A 25,441-nucleotide genomic window follows, 5' to 3' on the forward strand; every position below is an offset into this window, starting at 1 on the left:
CCCTGTGTGTACAGGAGGTGTTTCTCCTCCCTAGGACTCAGAGCGGAGATGATTTCATCAGCTGCTTTCTAATCAGAGCTCCCAGGGGTGAGTGGACAATGAGGTAGGAGGGAGCAGAGAGCACTGACACAGCACTATTCTGACGGGCAGCCCAGCTCATTGAGAACTCCTCAATGTACTCTGCTGCTCCAGTTAAATGAGGCTTGATGTTTTTGGCATGGCCGCACTGTGCTTTATCACAGCATAAACACTCTCCACTCCCACCGGTGCTAAAATCAATAGGCTCACTATTAGCCTCAAATTATTTCCCCTTAAAATGAGACGCTTGTTCAGAGCAGAATGCTTGGGCTGTAGGAGCTGGGGCAAAGAGGGGCTCTGGGGCAAAGAGGGGCTCTGGGGCAAAGAGGAGCTCTGGGGCAAAGAGGAGCTCTGGGGCAAAGAGGAGCTCTGGGGCAAAGAGGAGCTCTGGGGCAGAGGAGCTCTGGGACAAAGAGGAGCTCTGGGACAAAGAGGAGCTCTGGGCCAAAGAGGAGCTCTGGGGCAAAGAGGAGCTCTGGGGCAAAGAGGAGCTCTGGGGCAAAAAGGAGCTCTGGGGCAAAGAGGGCTCTGGGGCAAAGAGGGCTCTGGGGCAAAGAGGGCTCTGGGGCAAAGAGGCAAAGTAAGCCTGATGTAAGGCTGAGGAGAGCAGGTGCTGTTATTATAGACTGTGCTAAGGAAAAGGACATTCAATAGGAGTCCAACCACCCAAGTAAATGAATAAAGAAGCTCAATAATGTAAGACACTCATCAAGGAAATAGGAAGATAAATAGAACATGAATTTGGGCATTACAGCCAAGCTGTTTTGACAGTTGGTGTTATTACTACAGTATAAGGGAAAGGGTTTTACTACAATGCATTCAACTGAAATGTGTCTTCCGCATTTAACCCAACCCATCTGAATCAGGTGGTAAGGGAAGGGTGATTCAACCACCCCAGCATTAACTAGAACCCCTGCCCACTGCGCCCTCTGGTGCCCAGGCTGACTGACCTGCTGTGCCACCCCGCTGTAGACATCCTGGGGCACCTCACAGGGAATAAGGTTCACAGAGGTGGCACCAATCACGTCTCGACCCAGGGCTGCATAGTGCTGCAGTCCGTTACACGAGCCATCCTGAGAGAGAGGAGGGAGAGGGAGAGATGCAACACTATAACAGATCACAAAAATGGTGGATGGAGTCGAGTGTGATACTGCTGGCAGCATTCGTTTAATTTAACAATGACATAGCCCACAGATTGTAATTTTTCCGAGGCTAGAGTAACAGACAATTAAGTACCAGTCAAATTACTACGCTCATTCCAAAAGACATCTGGACCTTGACTTCTCACACAGAGACAGAGAGACTCGAAAATAATAAAAAGGAAAATAGAGAGCAAATAAGCAAGCAACTTTTATTGGAGTGGCAAATAAAAGATGAACCGTGGCCATGGATGGAGTCCTGAAGCAGCAGAGAAAGACCAGGTCAATGGGCTGCTCAGCTCTTCGTGAGGTTTTAACTGGGCACCGATTGTGCTTACCCCTGCAGATTGCTCTACCACTGGCTCTATTACACAGCCAGAGCCCAGCCAACAGACAGCTAACTGATGTCTGAACACATCATTTAGGCTGGATGACCATATTGCTTACACCTACAGTTAAAGTCGGAAGTTTACATACACCTTAGCCAAATACATTTAAACTCAGTTTTTCACAATTCCTGACATTTAATCCTAGTCAAAATTCCCTGTCATAGGTCAGTTAGGATCACCAATTTATTTTAAGAATGTGAAATGTCAGAATAATAGTAGAGAGAGATTTATTTCAGCTTTTATTTCTTTGATCACATTCCCAGTGGGTCAGAAGTTTACATACACTCAATTAGTATTTGGTAGCATTGCCGTTAAATTGATTAATTTGGGTCAAACGTTTCGGGTAGCCTTCCAAAAGCTTCCCACAATAAGTTGGGTGAATTTTGGCCCATTCCTCCTGACAGAGCTGGTGTAACTGAGTCAGGTTTGTAGGCTTATTCAGTTCCATCCACACATTTTCTATAGGATTGAGGTCAGGGCTTTGTGATGGCCACTTTAATACCTTGACTTTGTTGTCCTTTAGCCATTTTGCCACAACTTTGGAAGTATGCTTGGGGTCATTGTCCATTTGGAAGACCCATTTGCCACCAAGCTTTAACTTCCTGACTGATGTCTTGAGATGTTGCTTCAATATATCCACATCATTTTCTTTCCTCATGATGCCATCTATTTTGTGAAGTGCAACCGTCCCTCCTGCAGCAAAGCATCCCCACAACATGATGCTGACACCCCCGTGCTTTACGTTTGGGATGGTGTTCTTCGGCTTGCAAGCCTCCCTTTTCCTCCAAACATAATGATGGTCATTATGGCCAAACAGTTCTATTTTTGTTTCATCAAACCAGAGGACATTTCTACAAAAAGTACAATCTTTGTCCCTATGTGTAGTTGCAACCGTAGTCTGGCTTTTTGATGGCGGTTTTGGAGCAGTGGCTTCTTCCTTGCTGAGCGGCCTTTCAGGTTATGTCGATAGAGGACTAGATTTACTGTGGATATAGATACTTTTGTACCTGTTTCCTCCAGCATCTGCACAAGGTCCTTTTCTGTTTTTCTGGGATTGATTTGCACTTTTCGCACCAAAGAACGTGTCTCCTTCCTGAGCGGTATGAAGGCTGTGTGGTTCCATGGTGTTCATTCTTGCGTACTATTGTTTGTACAGATGAAAGTGGAACCTTCAGGCATTTGAAAATTGTTCCCAAGGATGAACCAGAATTCTGGAGGTCCACAATTTTTTTTCAGAGGTTGATTTCTTTTGATTTTCCCCTGATGTCAAGCAAAGAGGCACTGAGTTTGAAGGTAGGCCTTGAAATACATCCACAGGTACACCTCCAATTGACTCAAATTATGTCAATTCGCCTATCAGAAGCTTCTAAAACCATGACATAATTTTCTGGAATTTTCTAAGCTGTTTAAAGGCAGTCAACTTAGTGTATGTACACTTCTGACCCACTGGAATTGTGATACAGTGAATTATAAGTGAAATAATCTGTCTGTAAACAATTGTTGGAAAAATAACTTGTGTCATGCACAAAGTAGATGTCCTAACCGACTTGCCAAAACTATAGTTTGTTAACAAGAAATGTGTGGAGTGTTTGAAAAACAAGTTTTAATGACTCTAACCTAAGTGTATGTTAACTTCTGACTTCAACTGTACCTATATAATCCTTTCAGATCTACATGGAGGGTCAAGTGGTAGGGGTTAGAGGTCAACGTCATTACCTGATGTACAGGAAAGTGGGAGATGAAGTGTGTGGGGTCAGGTGACCTGACGGCGTTGGCTATCTCCATACAGCAGGCCAGGGTTTGCCAGGGTTCATCTGCATTCTGCCACCACTTCTTACCCTGCCATGGAAACATAGACAATGCAGTACTAGATACTCATAGACAATGCAGTACTAGATACTCATAGACAATGCAGTACTAGATACTCATAGACAATGCAGTACTAGATACACAACATTACTACTCAACGGTTCGAATATCTCCCAGTGGGTAGAATAATAATCTCAATCTACGAGCTCCAACAGTATGATAAGAAACAGAAAACATTGTTAGCAGACTGACGATGAGGGGGTTGTCTGCAGAGTCCAGGATGTCGTCCATGATGGAGTTGGCGTACTCCAACCTGCCGGCCAGCGAGCTGCGTTTCTTCAAGCCTGTCAGGTTGACCAGGTGGATCTTCAGCCATTCCAGCCCGCCCGGCCCTAAGGGCTTCCCCTCCGCAAACACCAGGACGGCCCTGGTCACATCGCTGCCTAGGTGGTTGAAGTAGGGCGGGCACGGGTAGGTGCGCCCGCGGAAGTCCATGTTGTGGGGGAACCAGAAGACCTCGTCCCTCATGTGGTTGGCGATGGAGAGTTTATAGAGGGCGTCCATCCTGAGGCTGTGCATCTCACTGCACTTCTTCTTGGCATTAACCACCTCCCTCTTCAGGTGGGCCTTCTCGGCTGAGGTGAAGGTGGCTGAGTCCTGCTGGTTGTAGCGGGGAATCTTAGGAGCCTCAGAGTTGGGCGGCGGAACGTCCAGCTTCTCACTACCCTTGTCATTGAAGATGGAGATGATGATGTCCAGCAGGGGCTGGTTGATCCTCCAGGCCGCGTTGCCCAGCTGGTTGAGGGAGTCCAGCACGGCATGGAGGTCAGCATCCTGGCACTTCTCCAGCAGGATCTCATGCTGGTTGGCGCCTTCCACCGCGCGCATCATTTTGGTGGGGGTGAGGAGGTAAGCGCCGAATTTAGCCGAGGTCCAGGGCACGGGCGGGCACAGCATGGGCATCACGTAGGAGTCAAAAGTCAGCGTGGTGTCCATGGCATCCTGCTGCATCTGCGTCAGGATGGGGTGCGGCTTGATGAAGCCGACCTGGAGCCAATCACATCACAAGAGATCTAATTAATTACATGAAATACAAATCATACAAATACAGTACCAGTCCAATCAAATTTATGCTCAAAACAGAGCTGAATGTTTCAATTAAGCTTCAGTAAAACAGTCAGGCTTATTTGCTGAGACAGCAACACATTAATCATGGCTTCAGCTAAGGTGTCTGGTTCATAGAAGGTTTATTTATTATTTTTTACCCCATTTTCCTTCCCAATTTCGATCTGGTCTCATTGCTGCAACTCCCCAACAGGCTCGGAAGGCGAAGGTCGAGTCATGCGTCCTCCGAAATATGACCCACCAAAACACGCTTCTTAACTCCCGCCTGCTTAACCCAAAAGCCAGCTGCACCAATGTGTCGGAAGAAACACCATTCAACTGACAACCGAGGTCAGCCTGCAGGCGTCCGCCCCGCCACAAGGATTCGCTAGAGCACAATAAGCCAAGTAAAGCCCCCCGGCCAAACCCTCCCCTAACCCGGATGACGCTGGGCTAATTGCACGCCGCCCTATGGCACTCTCAATCACGGCCGGTTGTGACGCAGCCTGGGATCGAACCCAGGTCTGTAGTGACGCCTCTATCACTGTGATGCAGTGCCTTAGACCGCTTCACCACTCGGGAACCCAGTTCATAGCGGTTTTAATCACGTGACAGCCGGAGATGAACTAACTACTCCCTGAAAGGCTTCACCATCCAAACCCAGACAGACAGAAACAGCATTGAACAGCACTACAGTATAAACCAACAGTGCACAGAGAGAGCTAAAGAGAGAAAGAGAGATATTATAACAGATTCAGTCCATCAACCAGGCAGAGCCTAACTGTGCATGCTGTAAAATCATTAGGCTGCACCCCTGCTGGCCTACCCTCTATCCCTCTGAGCCAGAACAGCAGAAGGATGGGTGGCCAGAGACAAGCTTCGAAACCCACAGTGGACTCCACTGTCAAAGCACATCAAGTCCACCAGGTTGAGATGCCGGCAGGTGCTTTTTTCCCCCACCAGGAACGAGGCTCGGAGGACAATATAGAAAGTGTCTTAATTTCCTTGTCAGTTATCCCAGGACAGTAAATCAGCCAGCCAATTAAGGGGACAGTAAAAAAGGATTAGTTTGGAAGCCATTCGTCTTACTCAACTGCACCGCCGTCAACTCTTGCAGGGAAAGCGGTTTTATTATTCATATGCCTATGAGCCAGACCGTGCAGGCAGAGAGTAATATGAGGGAGCTGAGCTGAGAGAGGAGAGCTGAAGACAGATGGAGAAGCTATGACAGACAGCCCTGTCCAAACTAGCATAAAATCACTTCAACTAACAATTCCAATCTATTATATGCTTTACCTGTTTGTTACTGCGGAAGGTGTACATGTGGTAGAGCACAGGGATGAGCTTTCGGTCGTAGGCAGAGTTGAGGATGTCGCTGTTCACTTTCATGTGGTTGACCATGAGGTCCACCAGATAGGTACCCAGCTCCACCACCACCATGTGAGGCCAGTGGGTCTCGTCCCCCAGCAGGGAGGGACCAGAGCTATGCTCCGCCTCCAGCTTCCACCATCGCTCCCTAGGCAATACGTCAAACTCCTGCAAGGCACAGTAAGGAGGTTTTCTTTAAGTCAAACAGTAGGTCAATAATTTGATACGTCTTCTAATTGCATGCAGATAAAGACCAGATAAAGACCAGATGTGGAGGAGTTTCATACCTTAGAGTCTTTGGCCAGTAGCTCAGCATATTCATTGTAGATATGGCTAAGCTTGTCCACCATCTGATTGTGTCCCTTCATGCGGATGCAGAACATGTTGTGGACCCGGTTGCCTAGCTCCTTGGCCAGGATGTGGAGAGACTCCCCACTGGGAGGCAGGTTGGACAGACTCTGACCACAGACAAAGAGCAACATGATTAGGACTATCCAGATTTTATAGAATTACATTTTATGCAATGCTACAAAGTTGCTAAATAAACCTAAACGCTGAACTCTAAATACAACAGAGGTCTATAGGACCCAAGGTCATAGATACTGCTGGGATTCAGTGGGTTTTATCTGAGGGATCCGAGCGCAGAACATTGCGGAAAGTCAAATTCAACTTTGGATCATTCAGATCATCACCTTTCAAAAAGGTGAGATTTAAAACAACAGATGTGTGTATGACCCAAGCACCAATATACTGATAGTATTCAGCGGGTTATATACCTGGATCATGATGTCTACATAGTCCTTTTCATCCAGCAGACAGAGGTAGGGGTAGAGGCTGAGTCTGACGGCTTTCTGGGTGCTGCTGGCCAGGATTATCTTGCCCTCCCTCAGGGCCCCAACCAGGGCTTTGTGCCACACTAACCGCTGCACTGCCAGAAGGTCCCGCTGAAACAGACAACATGGTCTCACTGCATGGTCTAGTGTGGATGAAAACATGTTCTGCCTTATATCCACTCTGGACATGAGTTCAACTTTGACTTAAGGTTAAACAACAAATACATTAGATCTGTAGTATCTGTGGCATTCAGCACATACAATTGAGGCCAAATACATTGAGTGTACAAAACATTAGGAACACCTGTTCTTCAAATGACATAGACTTACCAGGCGAAAGCTATGATTCCTTATTGATGCCACTTGTTAAATCCACTTCAAATCAGTGTAGATACAGAAGAGGAGTCAGGCTAAATAATGATTTTTAAGCCGTAAGACAATTGAGACATGGATTGTGCATGTATGCCATTCAGAGGGTGAATGGGCAAGACAAAATATTTAAGTGCCTTTGAACAGGGTATGGTAATAGCAGGGCTAGGTAATAGCCAGCTTTTGTCCGATATATCTTTTTAAAGACGATGAATAAAATTTGCGCCAGCCAATTGTCCAGGAGAAAGGAAAAAAATCCCATTGCGAAATAATGCTTTTTAGCCGATTCATTGATGGAAATACATTTGACTGGTCATGCTTATCTGTCTATAAATTAATTTAGTGGAATTAAATAGGCTTGTGTACAGTACATTCGTTATGCATCTTATTTATCACAAGCGTACAGCATACAGATACAGAGCCTTTGAGTGGAAAATATGTTGCTGCTGCATCTTGTGGTGCTTTCAAGACAAATTGGGAACTTGGAGGATAAAAGGTCAAATCATGACGTCAGTGATCTTAAAGTCAGGAAAATCGGCACAACCAAATGGCAAACGTACAGCAAATTGAGAAATTGTGACTAAACTGAATAAAAAGAAGAATAAACTATACTATGAAACAAAGATAAATTACATAAAGAATGATAGTAAGGCTTTGGAGCACCTTAAATTACATATGGGGCAAAAAGGAAAACTCAGCTGATTATTATTATCTGACCCTGCTGGTCATCTATGAATGTTTGAACATCTTGGCCATGTTCTGTTATAATCTCCACCCGCCACAGCCAGAAAATGACTGGCCACCCCTCAGAGCCTGTTCCTCGCTAGGTTTCTTCCTAGGGTCTGGCCTTTCTATTGAGTTTTCATAGCCACCATGCTTCTACATCTGCATTGCTTGCTGTTTGGGGTTTTAGGCTGGGTTTCTGTCCAGCACTTTGTGACATCGGCTGATGTAAAAAGGCTTTATTAATACATTTGATTGATTGATTGAATCAGATGACTCATTCATCCCAAAACCCACTGATATTGCCAACTACTTTAATAATTTTTTATTGGCAAGATTAGCAACTTTAGGCACAACATGCCAGCAACAAATGCTGACACTACACATCGCTGACACTACACAAGTATATCTGACCAAATTATGAAAGACAAGCATTGTAATTTTGAATTCCGTAAAGTAAGTGTGGAAGAGGTGAAAAAGCCACCGGGTCTGACAACTTGGATGGAAAATGACTGAGGATAATAGCGGACGATATTGCCACTCCTTTTTGCCATATCTTCAATTTAAGCCTACTAGAAAATGTGTTCCCTCAGGCATGGAGGGAAGCACAAGTTATAGCCGACCAATCAGCCTGTTACCAACCATTTGGATGTGTTTGACCAGATCCAATGCTATTTTTCAGTAAACAAATTGACAGACTTTCAGCACGCTTAAAGGGGAGGACATTCAACAAGCACTTACACTTATTAAGCCAGCAGCATACCACCCTGCATCTCCCCCCAGGTAGAATCAGGAATTCCCCAGGGCAGCTGTCTAGGCCCCTTACTTTTTAAAATCTTTACTAACGACATGCCACTGGCATATCCCCCCTTGAGTAAAGCCAGTGGATGTATTGTAATGTTTAAAAAAAATGTTAACTGCCTTAATTTTGTTGGACCCCAGGAAGAGTAGCTGTTGCCAAAGGATCCATAATAAATACAAAACTCAATATTTGGAAGGCGTTCCTTGCACTTTTTCAATGGAGATCAATGAAGCAGAATATTATGTTTTCTCTTTGAAAAACTGATTGAATGGCTATTTTTACCCGGTAGGCACCTGCAACTTACCACAGGTGAAATACATTAAATTTTTTGGGTCCTGTGCAGTTGTAAATCAAACAAATACACGTGTGAACACAACGTTTTTCAATTTCAACTTATTTGAGAAGAAATAGTGAATCGTGGAAAGGTGCCAATATATTTGGTGCATCTGTATGTGTTCAGATTCAGAGATGGTGAGAGGACAGACGTCTCCAGCCAGGTTGTAAAACCAGGTCAGCCTTCCATCCATGGGACTGTCATATTCCCCATCCATGCCAGGAGGAGAGCGCCCAGCTGACACCGAGCAGATAGGCTGGCCTGGCTTGTAAAGGTGACTCAGCTCCCTCCTCAGGAGAGCCTCATTACAATATATTATCATGCTGCTCTGCCTGCTGTAAATGTTGCAGGACCACCAGGGACCCTCGTCCTCCGGCTCCCAGTCTGAAACATTGTCTGGAAATGCAGCGAGAGTTTAAACTGTAAATGCCAATGCCTGGCCCCAGACCACTGAGATATGGGGAGAGGGACACATCGCAGGAATAATATAGCTGATGTCTGGTGGCCTCAATGCATAATGTTCAAAGTTTTGACTGAAGTCTGGACACAAACTTTTCTCACAGATGACACTGACTGAACATGAAAAAAATACATCAACATCATGAAAATATATGATTTTGTCATTGGTAATGCTGAGCGAATAGTGCTTTTTGAGGTCGGTTTGCGTCGTGCCTAAGAACAGCCCGTAGCCATGGTATATTGGCCATATACCACACCCCCTCATGCTATATTGCTTACACACACACACACACACACACACACACACACACACACTTAAAAAAAAAATTTTTTTTACTTTATTACTGTCTAACCCTAGCACCCCTCCCCCAATTGGAGTAAACTAGTGAACAACAACGCTTACGCCTGTATTTCCAGCTTATACGTACTACATACATTTTATGGACACAGTCTATTTATTATAAGTTGTTATTAGTCTCAACCTTCAGCTCTATTCAACCCCTCCCATCTATCTCTTAACATAATCCATATTGGATTTCTATTTGCCATATATTTCTCAACTGATGTGATGTTTCACAAAAGTTCTGAACCTTTCTATTCTCATTGTTTCTACAGAATGTAAATTGAAAATAAAAAATAATTATTATATTATTGATCGATTGACTGACTTTTCCGATCACCCAGTAGTGCTATCTGCAGGGTTAGCTCCAGGTAAATATTGCAATTCTTCTGCCATTCCTGGACCTATGACCAAAAACAAGCTACATATGGATAGTATTTAAAAAAATGATCTAATGATTGTCTCTTTGCAGCAAAATCTGCAGAGCTGGGAAGGTTGTATCCCCCATATAAATAACATTATATTGGTTGCAAGAATTTCGTATAATAATTTAAATGGTAAAATTCAAAGTTTTGAATCTGGCATCATTTTGCGTATCATGTGCCATGGTACGTCAAAAATCTCTTCCAAACTATTTTGCAATCTATACTGCACGACTGTCAATTTCTTGGTCCTTAATAAATTAAACTGGTATACTTTTTTTATTTATCACAATTTTCTTTAACCAATTATGGTCTTTAATGCAGGGCTGACAGACAGGTTCCTTACTTTTTCCCCCTTCCACTTTCCTCTTCCATTTTTGCAGAATAGTATTGCAAATAGTTGGTTGTAATTTTGGGTAGAGCAGACATTTCCATATGTTTTTGTTAGCTGCATGTGTGACATAACTCCACCAGTCCTATTTATCATTTATGACGATTATACCTTTTTTTACATTTTTATTTAAGAATATTTTTTAAATAAATATATTTATAGTAACACACTGAAATACACTCTAGTTTATTGCCTGCACATAGCAAATCGTTTTAAAAAAATTATTATTTGGAACGGCAAGCCAGGCAGAAATAAACGGGTCTATTTATATAATGAATATTAATTTGGAGGGCAGAAATGATTAGATATTAAAGCATTAGACCTCTCACTAAAGGCTTCAGTCATACAAAAGTTATACTGAAATCCAAACTGGTTCACGAGCAAATTAGTAAAACTGTCTAATGTTCAAGAATGGTATTTTTCCTTTTATTCAGATTACAACCTCTCACTTTCAGTTATTTGAAAAGGAAATCATCTCCCAAATATGGTTAAACTAACCACAATATTTGTTGTATTATTTGTTCTGTCTTTTCTGGTGGATTATAATGAAATTGCAACCAACTTTCTATGGTTTGTTTTAAAAATAGAAACTAACCACAATATTTGTTGTATTATTTGTTCTGTCTTTTCTGGTGGATTATATTGAAATTGCAACCAACTTTCTATGGTTTGTTTTAAAAATAGAAACTAACCACAATATTTGTTGTATTATTTGTTCTGTCTTTTCTGGTGGATTAAAATGAAATTGCAACCAACTATCTATGGCTTGTTTAAAAAAATAGCAATATTTGAGATGATTTCCTTTTCAAATAACTGAAAGTGAGAGGTTGTAATCTGAATAAAGGGAAACGGACCATTCTTGAACATGGGGTGAGACATTCCTACCAATTTACTAGAGAACCAGTTTGGATTTCAGTATAACTTTTGTATGACTGAAGCCTTTAGTGAGAGGTCTAATGCTTTAATATTTAATCATTTCTGCCCTCCAAATTCATATTCATTATATAAATAGGCCCGTTTAATTCTGCCTGGCTTGCCGTTCCAAATCATTTAAAAAACTGTTTGCTAGGTGCAGGCAATAAACTATAGTGTATTTCAGTGTGTTACTATTCCATACTGTATTAGTATAGTAGTATATTTCAGTATTATTATTCCATACTGTATTCCTATAGTGTATTTCTATTCCATACTGTATTTCTATAGTGTATTTCTATTCCATACTGTATTCCTAGTGTATTTCTATTCCATACTGTATTCCTAGTGTATTTCTATAGTAGTATATTTCAGTGTTACTATTCCATATTGTATTACTATAGTGTATTTCTATTCCATACTGTATTACTATATTGTATTTCTATTCCATACTGTATTACTATAGTAGTATATTTCAGTGTGTTACTATTCCATATTGTATTACTATAGTGTATTTCTATTCCATAATGTATTACTATAGTAGTATATGTCACTGTTACTCCAGCTAGGCCAGACTATATGTGTAGGTGGCCAGTTTGTTTACCATCTTGGCCATGTGTGAGGTGACAGGCTTCATGGCCTCCACAGAGTGAATGGTGATGGTGCTGGCCTGCTCGATGCTCAGCTGACGGCTGAACCTCTCCTGCAGCTCCTCCAGGCTGAAGGCCATCTTGGGGTATTTAGCATCTGCCCTCTGAAACACACAGACAGAGCAGAGGATAAGGGGGGGGGGGGCATAAACAGACTGGGATCTCCAGGGAGAGACTATTACCTTGCATCATAGGAGAGACACACTAGAAGGGAGCCTACATTAAACCTAAAGTCTATTATTAGACTTAATAGTTCTGGTACATCAATGTTTCCTTGTGGAGAATACACACATTGCTTTGATACATTTTGGAATGTGTATGTGTGTGTGTGAGAGTGTGTGTGTGTACAATCCTGGCCAAAGAGAGGGTATGTGTGTGTGTGTGTGTGCTGAATAATGAGGGACTGTGTTGATGGGTAGGGTTTTGTCAGGTCAGGGTGCTGAGCCTTACCCAGCCTTTTATCACTAGACGCTCAGCTCCACAAGACTATAAAGCAAAACAAATGGCTCATTATGCTCGGTGTTAAAACGTGTAGTCATGTCCTGTGTGCGCCATCAAATTGTATTACTGTGAGCTGGTACCTTGACCGATCGGCATTTCATTTCCGAGATCAAAGTGAAAATCTAACTACAGTATACGTCTTTACATAGGAGTGTGGATATTGCTAACACCTAGAATTGGATGGTAACACATTTAACGTCAATGTAGTTCTCTCTGTGTGTGTGTGTGTGGGGTGTACTTATATTTGGCCTACTTCACACATGTACAAGTGGGTGTTAATACACGCGTGTGAATTGGAAATGTGTTTTTTGCATATCCCACTCTCCCTGAGACACCCTCGGAGAGCGGGGACACAGACAGGGTCTGCCATTCAATGGCGACCCTGGAGCAATTATGATTAAGTGCCTTGCTCAACAGCACAAACAGATTTTTCACCTTGTCGGCTCAGGGATTTGAACCAGCGACCTTTTGCCCACTGGCCCAACAGGGTTGGTGTGTATAGTGCTGGGAGTGATGGCACAAAATGGACTAAGGCCCATGCCATCATTCCCCCTGTGCCTGCAGTCACCTGACAGAGACAAATACGGAGGAAACGAGGGCACAAACTAATGCAAACCAAACTCACAAAGCCTTAATTTAACGGCCAGTAGATATGCAAATTACCTTCCATCCCATCACCCTCCCTGTGGCTAATTAAAAAATAACTATGCTTATATCGTTATGTGCTGCTGCTTTAAGCTTAACCAGCAAAGGTATGGCAGCCACCCAATTAAAAAACCCATATACACTCATTATATAAATACAGAGCTGGCTAAGTGGTCCAGCAGGAAGGGTACTGAGTAGGCCTACATACTGAGAGGTCCGGTGTGCTTATACATGTTGTCATTTATTATTGAAAGAGGACGTCAGTGGCCTGTGCAAGGACAACTGGGTATTATCAGAAAACACATTACATAGGGGTTGATGCTTTATTAACCCAGGAGACAAACACTAAATCTGTCCTCAAGAGAAGAGACTGCACGCTATTGGACCGCAGCCAAAACAAAGCTAAAGGTTACCCGGGAGATAAATCACTTGGGCATTGGCTCTGCTGCACTACATCATGGCAAAATACTACCTTCTCTGTGGAGTAGATGGGCTCTTAATCTTTTTTTTAAGAGCAAGCTTTGCTGCTGAGAAACGACAGGATATATACTGACGTATATAGACACATCTCTGTGTAGGTCTCAAGACATTGTGTTTCAGCTTGACTATGGCAGTTCATGCTGGGCCAAGAGAGGGGACTGAATAATAAGCATTTGTTCATGTGTATTGTTGTTTGCGTGAGAAGAAGTGAGTCAGATGCTTGTTGCTACCCAGGGGCTGTGAGATTGTCCAGAGAGGGAGCAGTGTCATGCGATGCCCGGCTTTCAGCATAGGCTGGAATGGGACAACTACCACGCCTCTCCCACTGTCTTTCTCTTCCTCCTCCTCACTGTCTGTTTTCAAGGGCCCCTGGCAAAGACTTATCTGTCAGCTAAGCCACAGCCCAGGGCAGGAGAGGGAATCAAAATGAATGACCACTAAGAAGGCTGTGTGCTTTATAAGAATAAAAACACAAAATCTTCAATGACAATGTCTAAATAGTAGACCAAACTGCATTTGCTAAAACTTCATACATATTCCAAATAGTACATTACACAAATAATATTTTAACGAGCTTATGCCGACAGTAATTGAGACTACTCATGAGACAGTGTTATGAAACCTTGGCACTGAGTAAACAACAACTCTCTCTCTCTCTCACTCACTCTCAGCCAGTACTCAATTATGAAAGCAGAAGCAGATTGTAAATGTTGCAGACCTCTGGTGTTTGCAATGCACCTTAGCCTATTCCCTATTTAGTACACTACTTTCGACCAGAGCCCCAAGGCCCTGGTCAAAAGTAGTGCACTATACAGTGAATAGGATGCCACTTGGTACGTATAGCCTACAGTTGAAGTCGGAAGTTTACATATACCTTCGCCAAATACATTTAAAAACTCAGTTTTTCACAATTCCCAACATTTAATCCTAGTAAAAAATCCCCTGTTTTAGGTCAGTTAGGATCACCACTTTATTTTACGAATGTAAAATGTCAGAATAATAGTATAGAGAAGGATTTATTTCAGCTTTTATTTCTTTCATCACATTCCCAGTGGGTCAGATGTTTACATACACTCAATAAGTATTTGGTAGCATTGCCTTTAAATTGATTAACTTGGTTCAAACGTTTCAGGTAGCCTTCCACAAGCTTCCCACAATAAGTTGGGTGAATTTTGGCCCATTCCTCCTGACAGAGCTGGTGTAACTGAGTCAGGTTTGTAGGCCTCCTTGATCGCACACGCTTTTTCAGTTCTGCCCACACATTTTCAAAAGGATGAGGTCAGGGCTTTGTGATGGCCACACCAATACCTTGACTTTGTTGTCCTTTAGCCATAACTTTGGAAGTATGCTCGGGGTCATTGTCCATTTGGAAGACCCATTTGCGAACAAGCTTTAACTTCCTGACTGATGCATTGAGATGTTGCTTCAACATAATTTCCCTTCATCATGATGCCATCTATTGTGTGAAGTGCACCAGTCCCTCATGCAGAAATGCACCACCACAACATGATGCTGCCACCCCGTGCTTCAAGGTTGGGATGGTGTTCTTCGGCTTGCGAGCTTCCCCCTTTTTCCTCCAAACATAACAATGGTCATTATGGCCATACAGTTCGAATTTTGTTTCAGCAGACCAGAGGACATTTCTACAAAAAGTACAATCTTTGTTCCCATGTGCAGTTGCAAACCGTAGTCTGGCTTTTTTATGGTGGTTTTGGAGCAGTGGCCTCTTCCTTGCTGAGCGGCCTTTCAGGTTATGTCGATTTTGGACTCGTTTTACTGTGGATATACAGTGCCTTGCGAAAGTATTCGGCCCCCTTGAACTTTGCGACCTTTTGCCACATTTCAGGCTTCAAACATAAAGATATAAAACTGTATTTTTTTGTGAAGAATCAACAACAAGTGGGACACAATCATGAAGTGGAACGACATTTATTGGATATTTCAAACTTTTTTAACAAATCAAAAACTGAAAAATTGGGCGTGCAAAATTATTCAGCCCCCTTAAGTTAATACTTTGTAGCGCCACCTTTTGCTGCGATTACAGTTGTAAGTCGCTTGGGGTATGTCTCTATCAGTTTTGCACATCGAGAGACTGACATTTTTTCCCATTCCTCCTTGCAAAACAGCTCGAGCTCAGTGAGGTTGGATGGAGAGCATTTGTGAACAGCAGTTTTCAGTTCTTTCCACAGATTCTCGATTGGATTCAGGTCTGGACTTTGACTTGGCCATTCTAACACCTGGATATGTTTATTTTTGAACCATTCCATTGTAGAATTTGCTTTATGTTTTGGATCATTGTCTTGTTGGCAGACAAATCTCCGTCCCAGTCTCAGGTCTTTTGCAGACTCCATCAGGTTTTCTTCCAGAATGGTCCTGTATTTGGCTCCATCCATCTTCCCATCAATTTTAACCATCTTCCCTGTCCCTGCTGAAGAAAAGCAGGCCCAAACCATGATGCTGCCACCACCATGTTTGACAGTGGGGATGGTGTGGTCAGGGTGATGAGCTGTGTTGCTTTTACGCCAAACATAACGTTTTGCATTGTTGCCAAAAAGTTCAATTTTGGTTTCATCTGACCAGAGCACCTTCTTCCACATGTTTGGTGTGTCTCCCAGGTGGCTTGTGGCAAACTTTAAACAACACTTTTTATGGATATCTTTAAGAAATGGCTTTCTTCTTGCCACTCTTCCATAAAGGACAGATTTGTGCAATATACGACTGATTGTTGTCCTATGGACAGAGTCTCCCACCTCAGCTGTAGATCTCTGCAGTTCATCCAGAGTGATCATGGGCCTCTTGGCTGCATCTCTGATCAGTCTTCTCCTTGTATGAGCTGAAAGTTTAGAGGGACGGCCAGGTCTTGGTAGATTTGCAGTGGTCTGATACTCCTTCCATTTCAATATTATCGCTTGCACAGTGCTCCTTGGGATGTTTAAAGCTTGGGAAATCTTTTTGTATCCAAATTTGGCTTTAAACTTCTTCACAAAAGTATCTTGGACCTGCCTGGTGTGTTCCTTGTTCTTCATGATGCTCTCTGCGCTTTTAACGGACCTCTGAGACTATCACAGTGCAGGTGCATTTATACGGAGACTTGATTACACACAGGTGGATTGTATTTATCATCATTAGTCATTTAGGTCAACATTGGATCATTCAGAGATCCTCACTGAACTTCTGGAGAGAGTTTGCTGCACTGAAAGTAAAAGGGGCTGAATAATTTTGCACGCCCAATTTTTCAGTTTTTGATTTGTTAAAAAGGTTTGAAATATCCAATAAATGTCGTTCCACTTCATGATTGTGTCCCACTTGTTGTTGATTCTTCACAAAAAATACAGTTTTATATCTTTATGTTTGAAGCCTGAAATGTGGCAAAAGGTCGCAAAGTTCAAGGGGGCAGAATACTTTCGCAAGGCACTGTAGATACTTTTCTACCGGTTTCCTCCAGCATCTTCACAACATCCTTTGCTGTTGTTCTGTGATTGATTTGCACTTTTCGCACCAACGTACGTTCATCTCTAGGAGACAGAACGCGCCTCCTTCCTAAGCGGTATGAAGGCTGCGTGGTCCCATGGTGTTTATACTTGCGTACTATTGTTTGTACAGATGAACTGGTACCTTCAGGCGTTTGGAAATTGCTCCCAAGGATGAACCAGTACAGGTCTACAATTGGCTGATTTCTTTTGATTTTCCCATGATGTCAAGCAAAGAGGCACTGAGTTTGAAGGTAGGCCTTGAAATACATCCACAGGTACACCTCCAATTGACGCAAATGATGGCAATTAGCCTATCAGAAGCTTCTAAAGCCATGACATCATTTTCTGGAATTTTTTAAGCTGTTTAAAGGCACAGTCAACTTAGTGTATGTAAACTTCTTACCCACTGGAAATGTGATACAGTGAATTATAAGTGAAATAATCTGTCTGTAAACAATTGTTGGAAAGATTACTTGTGCCATGCACAATGTAGATGTCCTAACCGACTTACCAAACTATAGTTTGTTAACAAGAAATGTGTGGAGTGTTTTAAGTTTTAATGACTCCAACCTAAGTGTATGTGTAAAGTGTAAACTTCTGACTTCAACTGTATGTCGTTTGACCTGTTTTACATGTAGTCAGCTGCACAGTGTTCTGTTGACCTTTTCTAGATATGATAGATAATATGCTCTCCTGGTACACCCTTCCCAGCCTGGTTAGTTACACAGGAAGTAGGTTTACATTGTTTTTAATCAGTCTTCCTTAAAAAAAAAAAAGTTGGATGTGTGACTATTCAAAAATGATTCAACAGCAGTAGACAAGATTGTTCTGGCTCTGAGGCGTAGAATGCCCTACTGTTGTGTCAAATGGACAACGCACCAATCCTTTCCCACCTGGCATGGTATAATTTGATACAGAATATTTTCTTAATTTATAGACCAATGAAATGCTGATAAATAGGCAATGGAAATTTTACATGTATTCGTTTCTATTTTAATGACAGTCAATTTCATACGAATCGCATAGCTGTCTCTCTCCTTCATACTTTCCTTGTCAATTCATTATCATATAGCGTACTTTCGGAAAGCCTAAGGTAGGCCTAGGTTTTTTCATAAGTTTTAAGGAAAGGATAAATATTTGCTTGTGTCTGACATACGCTGGTTGCTTTGATTGACGGATCCTTTTACGGGGGTATGCGTGTGTGGGTTCGCTGATTCTATCTACAGGCCTATACACTACCGGTCAAAAGTTTTAGAACAGTTACTTGTTCTTTATTTCGACTATTTTCTACATTGTGTAATAATAGTGAAGACATCAAAACTATTAAATAACACATATGGAATAATGTAGTAACCAAAAAAAGTGTTCAACAAATCAAAATATATTTTATATTTGAGATTCTTCAAATAGCCACCCTTTGCCTTGATGACAGCTTTGCACACTCTTGGCATTCTCTCAACCAGCTTCATGAGGAAGTCACCTGGAATGCATCTCAAATAACAGGTGTGCCTTCTTAAAAGTTAACTTGTGGAATTGCTTTCTTTCTTAATGCAATTCAGCCAATCAGTTGTGTTGTGACAAGGTAGGGGGGTATACAAAAATAAAATACCAAGTCCATATTATGGCAAGAACAGCTCAAATATGCAAAGAGAAACGACAGTTCATCATTATTTTAAGACATGAAGGTCAGTCAATACGAAACATTTCAAGAACTTTGAATGTTTCCTCAAGTGCAGTTGCAAAAACTATCAAGCGCTATGATGAAACTGGCTCTCATGAGGACCGTCACAGGAGTGGAAGACCCAGAGTTACCTCTGCTGCAAAGGATAAGTTCATTAGAGTTACCAGCTTCAGAAATTGCAGCCCAAATAAATGCTTTACAGAGTTCAAGTAACAGACACATCTCAACATCAACTGTTCAGAGTAGACTGCGTGAATCAGGCCTTCATGGTCAAATTGATAAAAAATAAATCACTATTAAAGGACACCAATTATAAGAAGAGACTTGATTGGGCTAAGAAACACGAGCAATGGACATTAGACCGGTGGAAATTTGTCATTTGTTCTGGAGTCCAAATTTGAGATTTTTGGTTCCAACTGCCGTGTCTTTGTGAGACGCGGTGTGGGTGAATGGATGATCTCCACATGTGTGATTCCCACCGTAAAGCATGGAGGAGGAGCTGTTACGGTGTGGGGGTGCTTTGCTGGTAACACGGTCTGTGATTTATTTAGAATTCAAGGCATACTTAACCAGCCTGGCTACCACAGCATTCTGTAGCGATACGCTATCCTATCTGGTTTGGGCTTAGTGGGACTATCCTTTGTTTTTCAACAGGACAATTACCCAACACCTCCAGGCGGTGTAAGGGTTATTTTACCAAGGAGAGTGATGGAGTGCTGCATCAGATGACCTGGCCTCCACAATCACCCGACCTCAACCAAATTGAGATGGTTTGGGATGAGTCAAACCACAGAGTGAAGGAAAAGCAGCCAACAAGTGCTCAGCATATGTGGGAACTCATTGAAGACTGTTGGAAAAGAATTCCAGGTGACGCTGGTTGAGAGAATGCCAAGTGTGCAAAGCTGTCATCAAGGCAAAGGGTGGCTATTTGAAGAATCTCAAATATAAAATATATTTTGATTTGTTGAACACTTTTTTGGTTACTACATGATTCCATATGTGTTATTTCATAGTTTTGATGGCTTCACTGGTATTCTAGAATGTAGAAAATAGTCAAAATAAAGAAAATCCCTTGAATGAGGAGGTGTTCTAAAACTTTTGACCAGGGTAGTGTAAGTCCATTCAGAAAGTTTCCTGAAGTAGCCTGTCTGGACTCCAACTCTTTAATAAGAATCAAACACTCCTGTCATGATTTAATCTTGTAAAAAGGCCTGTATTCAGTCACTTACGCTACATAATTTCTCTCATTATGGCATCTTCTCTGACGGAACATATGCCAAGGCCACTGCCATTGAATGACCAGCAGGGTTTGTGACGTTACGCAAATATTTTTGGAAATTTTAAAGAAACCATCGGACTTCATGTGAATGGAGTTGTGCGTCAAAATAGGATCTGTGTTTTTTTCATTAAAGCCAACAGACAAGGGCAAGATGGGCATATAGCTTTATTTTGACTCAGTATATGAAAAATGCGACAGCTCCTTTCCAACCTGCCATTTCTTATTTAATAGATTAATATTTATAAGTAATAAACTGAATAACAATAATGAAATGCCATGATAATAACGAAGTGTAATGCCTTGTTTCAAAAAGGTTATATTAAGAAGTATATGCATGTAATCAAGTGTACAAAGAATTGTGAAGTCCCCTTTTTACATAGGGCCTTACAGACCTAAGACAAACAGTAACATACATTTAAACAAAATGGACACGAGAAAAAAAACGTGAATATGGAAAGAAAAGGTAAAATCAGCAACAAAGTGTAATGCAATAGTGAAATTCCACATTTCTTTTGAGTCTGATAGCCTATGTGTTAAATTGTGTCAATACAAAAATGTTACAATCCTCTCCAATCAGAGATTTCTTAATTTGTATACTAGACTAATATTTAGCGGTAATAACTTAAATAATAATAATGAAATGCTACTGATAATAACTAAGTGTAACTGTAATAGTGACGTTGCAGAGAAAATCCACGGTTATGTTGGTGACCGTGTACATTGGCCTAGGGAATTACTGTAACATCAAATTCCAAGACCGTCAGAGACCAAACAGGGAGAGAGCCAGGCATATCATTACTGGCATGGCACCCTGCGATATGTCAGCCTGACAAATAATGTAAGTAGGGTTGGGATTTGCCAGGGACCTCACAATACCATATCATCTCAATACTTGGGTGCCTTTAGGATATGTATTGCGATTCTATATATATGTATTGCGATTCTATATATATGTATTGCGATTCTATATATGTGAATTGCTATTCTATATATATGTATTGCGATTCTATATGTATTGCGATTCGATACTGTGATCAATGCTCCAAACAAGAGGGAGCGAAGATAAAAGGTAAGGAAATAGGCATGGAAGGCATGGAAATAGAAGTGCTGAAAGCAAATTGGCTGCCTATTTAAAAGGATAATGGAGAATAAGCTATGAAGGAAAATACTGGAGTTTTGGTGCAGGTACAGCCAAAAAGCACAAAAATAATATTGCAATATTGTCAAAACAATACGATCGATCGTCAAAAATAATATCCCGATATGTAACTATATCGATTTTTTTCTCTAGTCACAAAATATAAGAGAATGAACGTGGGCCAGCACTGCAAAAAACACAACTGTGTACTGTACTGGCTGGAAATGAATTGTGTGAGGAAGCACAGCACAGCAGCACCCCCAGATAGAGAGCAGCGTTTTGCCACCATGTCTAAAAATGGATATCATGATACATGTCTGAAAGGAGGAGTGACAATCATATCATTCTGCTGCTAGTGCTAGGGTCTCCTGGCTGGCATATTCCTCATTCACACTGCTGCTCCAACTCTACAGTCATCCCAACTAAACACCTATTTAACACCCATCACTACTCCTAGAACCCTACTTTGTCAGTTGTTGTTTTTCTATGATGATGTCATCATCAATAAATTCATCAAGCTTTCTCTGTTCCCGAATATTGTTTTCCTTTACTCTACCAACAGACTGTATGTAGGACAACAACATGAGGTCTAAAAAGAAGTGTACACTATGTTCAAAAATACATGTAGCTAATGCACCATGATTTCATAGAGCTTGTTATAGGACATAAAAACACGACCTAGTCCAACCACTGCTTTCAGAGAGGGCTCCAGGCATGGACTGAGAAGAAGCATGTTATGTGTCAGACAGCAAGGCAGTTGGCCAAAGAGACATTTCTGTCTCCAACAATGGAAGTAGTGTTCTATTCTGTCATTCTAGTCCAGTCTACTTACTCTAGATGTGATAATTATTCTATTTGACTTCTACTCTCCTCGTGGCTTGAGCCGTCTACTCTCCTCGTGGCTTGAGCAGTCTACTCTCCTCGTGGCTTGAGCCGTCTACTCTCCTCGTGGCTTGAGCCGTCTACTCTCCTTGTGGCTTGAGGCGTCTACTCTCCTCGTGGCTTGAGGCGTCTACTCTCCTCGTGGCTTGAGGCGTCTACTCTCCTCGTGGCTTGAGGCGTCTACTCTCCTCGTGGCTTGAGGCGTCTACTCTCCTCGTGGCTTGAGGCGTCTACTCTCCTCGTGGCTTGAGGCGTCTACTCTACTCTTGGCTTGAGGCGTCTACTCTACTCTTGGCTTGAGGTGTCTACTCTACTTTACTCATGGTTCAACTTGTGTCCTACCTCTGTGTAGAAGTCTTTGACTAGTGGTGAGGAGCAGGTTTGCAGGATAGTGTTGATGCTGGACTGGAAGTCTGGTTGCACGGTGTGGATGGCTCTGAGCACCATGTCCCTCTCATCCTGCCTGAAGACACAGTGACTGAACAGCTCGTCCACAGGCAGGCCATCCTCCTCCATCTGACGCAAGACCCTGAGGACAGACCAGGAAACACAATGGGTTGAGTTAGAAAATACACATTATTCCCTAAAAAGCAGAATTTTGCCATAAATATCCAGGCCTACGTCCAGATGACAAGTGCCTTGGGGGTAAAGGCAACGGATCGATTACAAGTGTTGAACACCATCTTTAGGTAATATGTTATTTGCTTGAAGTTCAAAGTTAGGAATGCACATTTATCAGTATAAAAACATAGAAGTCAATATTTTGACCTTAGTCTTCATAAGGTGTGGCCAAGTGTCTCATACACAGTGAACAAAACATTAAGAAGACGTTCCTAATATTGAGTTGCACCCTCTTTTGGCCTCAGAACAGCCTCAATTTGTTGGGGCAAGGACTCTACAAAGTGTTGAAAGCGTTTCACAGGAATGCTGACCCATGTTGACTCCAATGCTTCCAACAGTTGTGTCAAGTTAGCTGAATGTCCTTTGGGTAGTGGACCATTCTTGATAAAGGGAAAGGGGTGACAGGACTAAGATTGGTTCAGCTAGGAGTTTTGATGTAATTTCCGGTCACAACTTGTAGACTTGTTTACGTACTGATGTGCGGTTTGTTGATAACGTTACTTCGCTACCTGCCAACTTTACGGTGTTTACTTTTTAATTACTGTTTTATATTTAAAACGCTCAACAATTTTTATTCAACTTTTTCACCCCGGACGCTTTATCTGGACATGGTACTACACGACCTCCGATGCCTTCTAATTGCAGTCGCTGTACTCATAATATACAGGAGAACGATCGCCTTATGATGAGGATAGCCATGCTGCAAGCCCAGCTTCAGACGCAATCGTTAGTCAAGGGTAAATAAAGTGTAGGAAAGTATGAAACAGTGTCTGTGCCACCAATAAATATAGATAGTAGTATAAATCCCCTCGGACAGTCCCCGCAGCCGGACAATTTTCTCATGGCTTCTGGAAGGAAATGCTGTAGGAATGTTCAACCGGTGTCACTCATTCAGACGACAGAAACATTTTACCGGTTTTCCCCAAGTCGGATTCAGAGGTTGTGCCTTCTCTGGTCTATCCTCCACCCATTACAGGGTCTGAGATGCCGAAGCCTCCCATCATTAGCTCTGACAAATTGAAAACCCAAGTCATTGGTGACTCCATTACCCACAATATTAGACTTAAAAAGAACAATCCAGCGATCATACACTGTTTGCCAGGGGGCAGGGCTACCGACGTTAAGGCTAATCTGAAGATGGTGCTGGCTAAGGTTAAAACTGGCGAGTGTAGAGAGTATAGGGATATTGTTATCCATGTCGGCACCAAAGATGTTAGGATGAAACAGTCAGAGGTCACCAAGTGCAAAGCAGCTAGAAAAGCAGCTAGAAAGATGTGTCGGCATCGAGTAATTGTCTCTGGCCCCCTCCCAGTTAGGGGGAGTGATGAGCTGTACAGCAGAGTCTCACAACTCAATCAAATCAAATTTCATTGGTCACATACACATGGTTAACAGATGTTAATGCGAGTGCAGTGAAATGCTTGTGCTTCTAGTTCCGACCATGCAGTAATATCTAACAAGTAATCAAACAATTTCACAACAACTACCTTATACACACAAGTGTAAGGAATGAATAAGAATATGTACATATAAATATATGGATGAGCGATGGCTGTGTGACATAGGCTAGAAGCAGTAGATGGTATAGAGTACAGTACATACATATGAGATGAGTAATGTAGGTTACGTAAACATTGTGTAAAGTGGCATTGTTTAAAGTGAATAGTGATACATGTATTACCTCCAATTTTTTATTATTAAAGTGGCTAGAGATTTGAGTCAGTATGTTGGCAGCAGCCACACAATGTTAGTGATGGCTGTTTAACAGTTTGATGGCCTTGAGATCGAGACTGAAAAACAGCTTCTGTCCCAACTTTGATGCACCTGTACTGACCTCACCTTCTGGATGATAGCGGGGTGAACAGGCAGTGGCTCGGGAGGTTGTTGTCCTTGATTATCTTTTTGGCCTTTCTGTGACATCGGGTGCTGTAGGTGTGCTGGAGGGCAGGTAGTTTGCCCATAGTGATGATGCGTGCAGACCTCACTACCCTCTGGAGAGGCTTACGGTTGTGGGCGGAACAGTTGTCGTACCAGGCGGGAATACAGCCCGACAGGATAGTCTCGATTGTGCATCTGTAAAAGTTTGTGAGTGTTTTTTGGTGACCAGAAATATTTTTTCAGCCTCCTGAGGATGAAGAAGCGCTGTTGCACCTTCTTCACCACGCTGTCTGTGTGAGTGGACCATTTCAGTTTGTACGTGATGAGTACGCCGAGGAACTTAAAACTTTCCACCTTCTCCACTACTGTCCCGTCGATGTGGATAGGGGGGTGCTCCCTCTGCTGTTTCCTGAAGTCAACGATCATCTCCTTTGTTTTGATGACGTTGAGTGTGAGATTTTCCTGACACCACACTCCGAGGGCCCTCACCTCCTCCCTGTAGGCTGTCTCGTTGTTGTTGGTAATCAAGCCTACCACTATAGTGTTGTTTGCAAACTTGATGATTGAGTTGGAGGCGTGCATGGCCACGCAGTCATGGTTGAACAGGAAGTACAGGAGAGGGCTGAGAATGCACCCTTGTGGGGCCCCAGTGTTGAGGATTAGCAGGGTGGAGATGTTTCCTACCCTCACCACCTAGGGGCGACCTGTCAGAAAATCCAGGACCCAGTTGCACAGGGCGGG

The 25,441-nt window shown here is 42.4% G+C and overlaps 1 protein-coding gene across 2 annotated transcripts in view; it reads right to left on the bottom strand.

The window, feature by feature from the left end:
• LOC139409155 (DNA-directed RNA polymerase, mitochondrial-like) overlaps window positions 1-25,441 on the bottom strand; it is a 95,159-nt gene that overhangs the window by 47,576 nt on the left and 22,142 nt on the right. For both annotated transcript variants that reach the window (XM_071153926.1, XM_071153927.1), the window contains exons 5-12: window positions 22,544-22,730; window positions 12,077-12,226; window positions 6,664-6,831; window positions 6,175-6,345; window positions 5,816-6,055; window positions 3,668-4,462; window positions 3,323-3,445; window positions 1,029-1,151 (exon numbers count right to left, since the gene is read on the bottom strand). In XM_071153926.1, the coding sequence (XP_071010027.1) occupies window positions 1,029-1,151; window positions 3,323-3,445; window positions 3,668-4,462; window positions 5,816-6,055; window positions 6,175-6,345; window positions 6,664-6,831; window positions 12,077-12,226; window positions 22,544-22,730 (1,957 nt within the window). The remainder of the gene's footprint in view (window positions 1-1,028; window positions 1,152-3,322; window positions 3,446-3,667; window positions 4,463-5,815; window positions 6,056-6,174; window positions 6,346-6,663; window positions 6,832-12,076; window positions 12,227-22,543; window positions 22,731-25,441) is intronic.

Source organism: Oncorhynchus clarkii, chromosome 5 (genome assembly GCF_045791955.1).
Source record: "Oncorhynchus clarkii lewisi isolate Uvic-CL-2024 chromosome 5, UVic_Ocla_1.0, whole genome shotgun sequence".
In the NCBI taxonomy this organism is placed as follows: domain Eukaryota; kingdom Metazoa; phylum Chordata; class Actinopteri; order Salmoniformes; family Salmonidae; genus Oncorhynchus; species Oncorhynchus clarkii.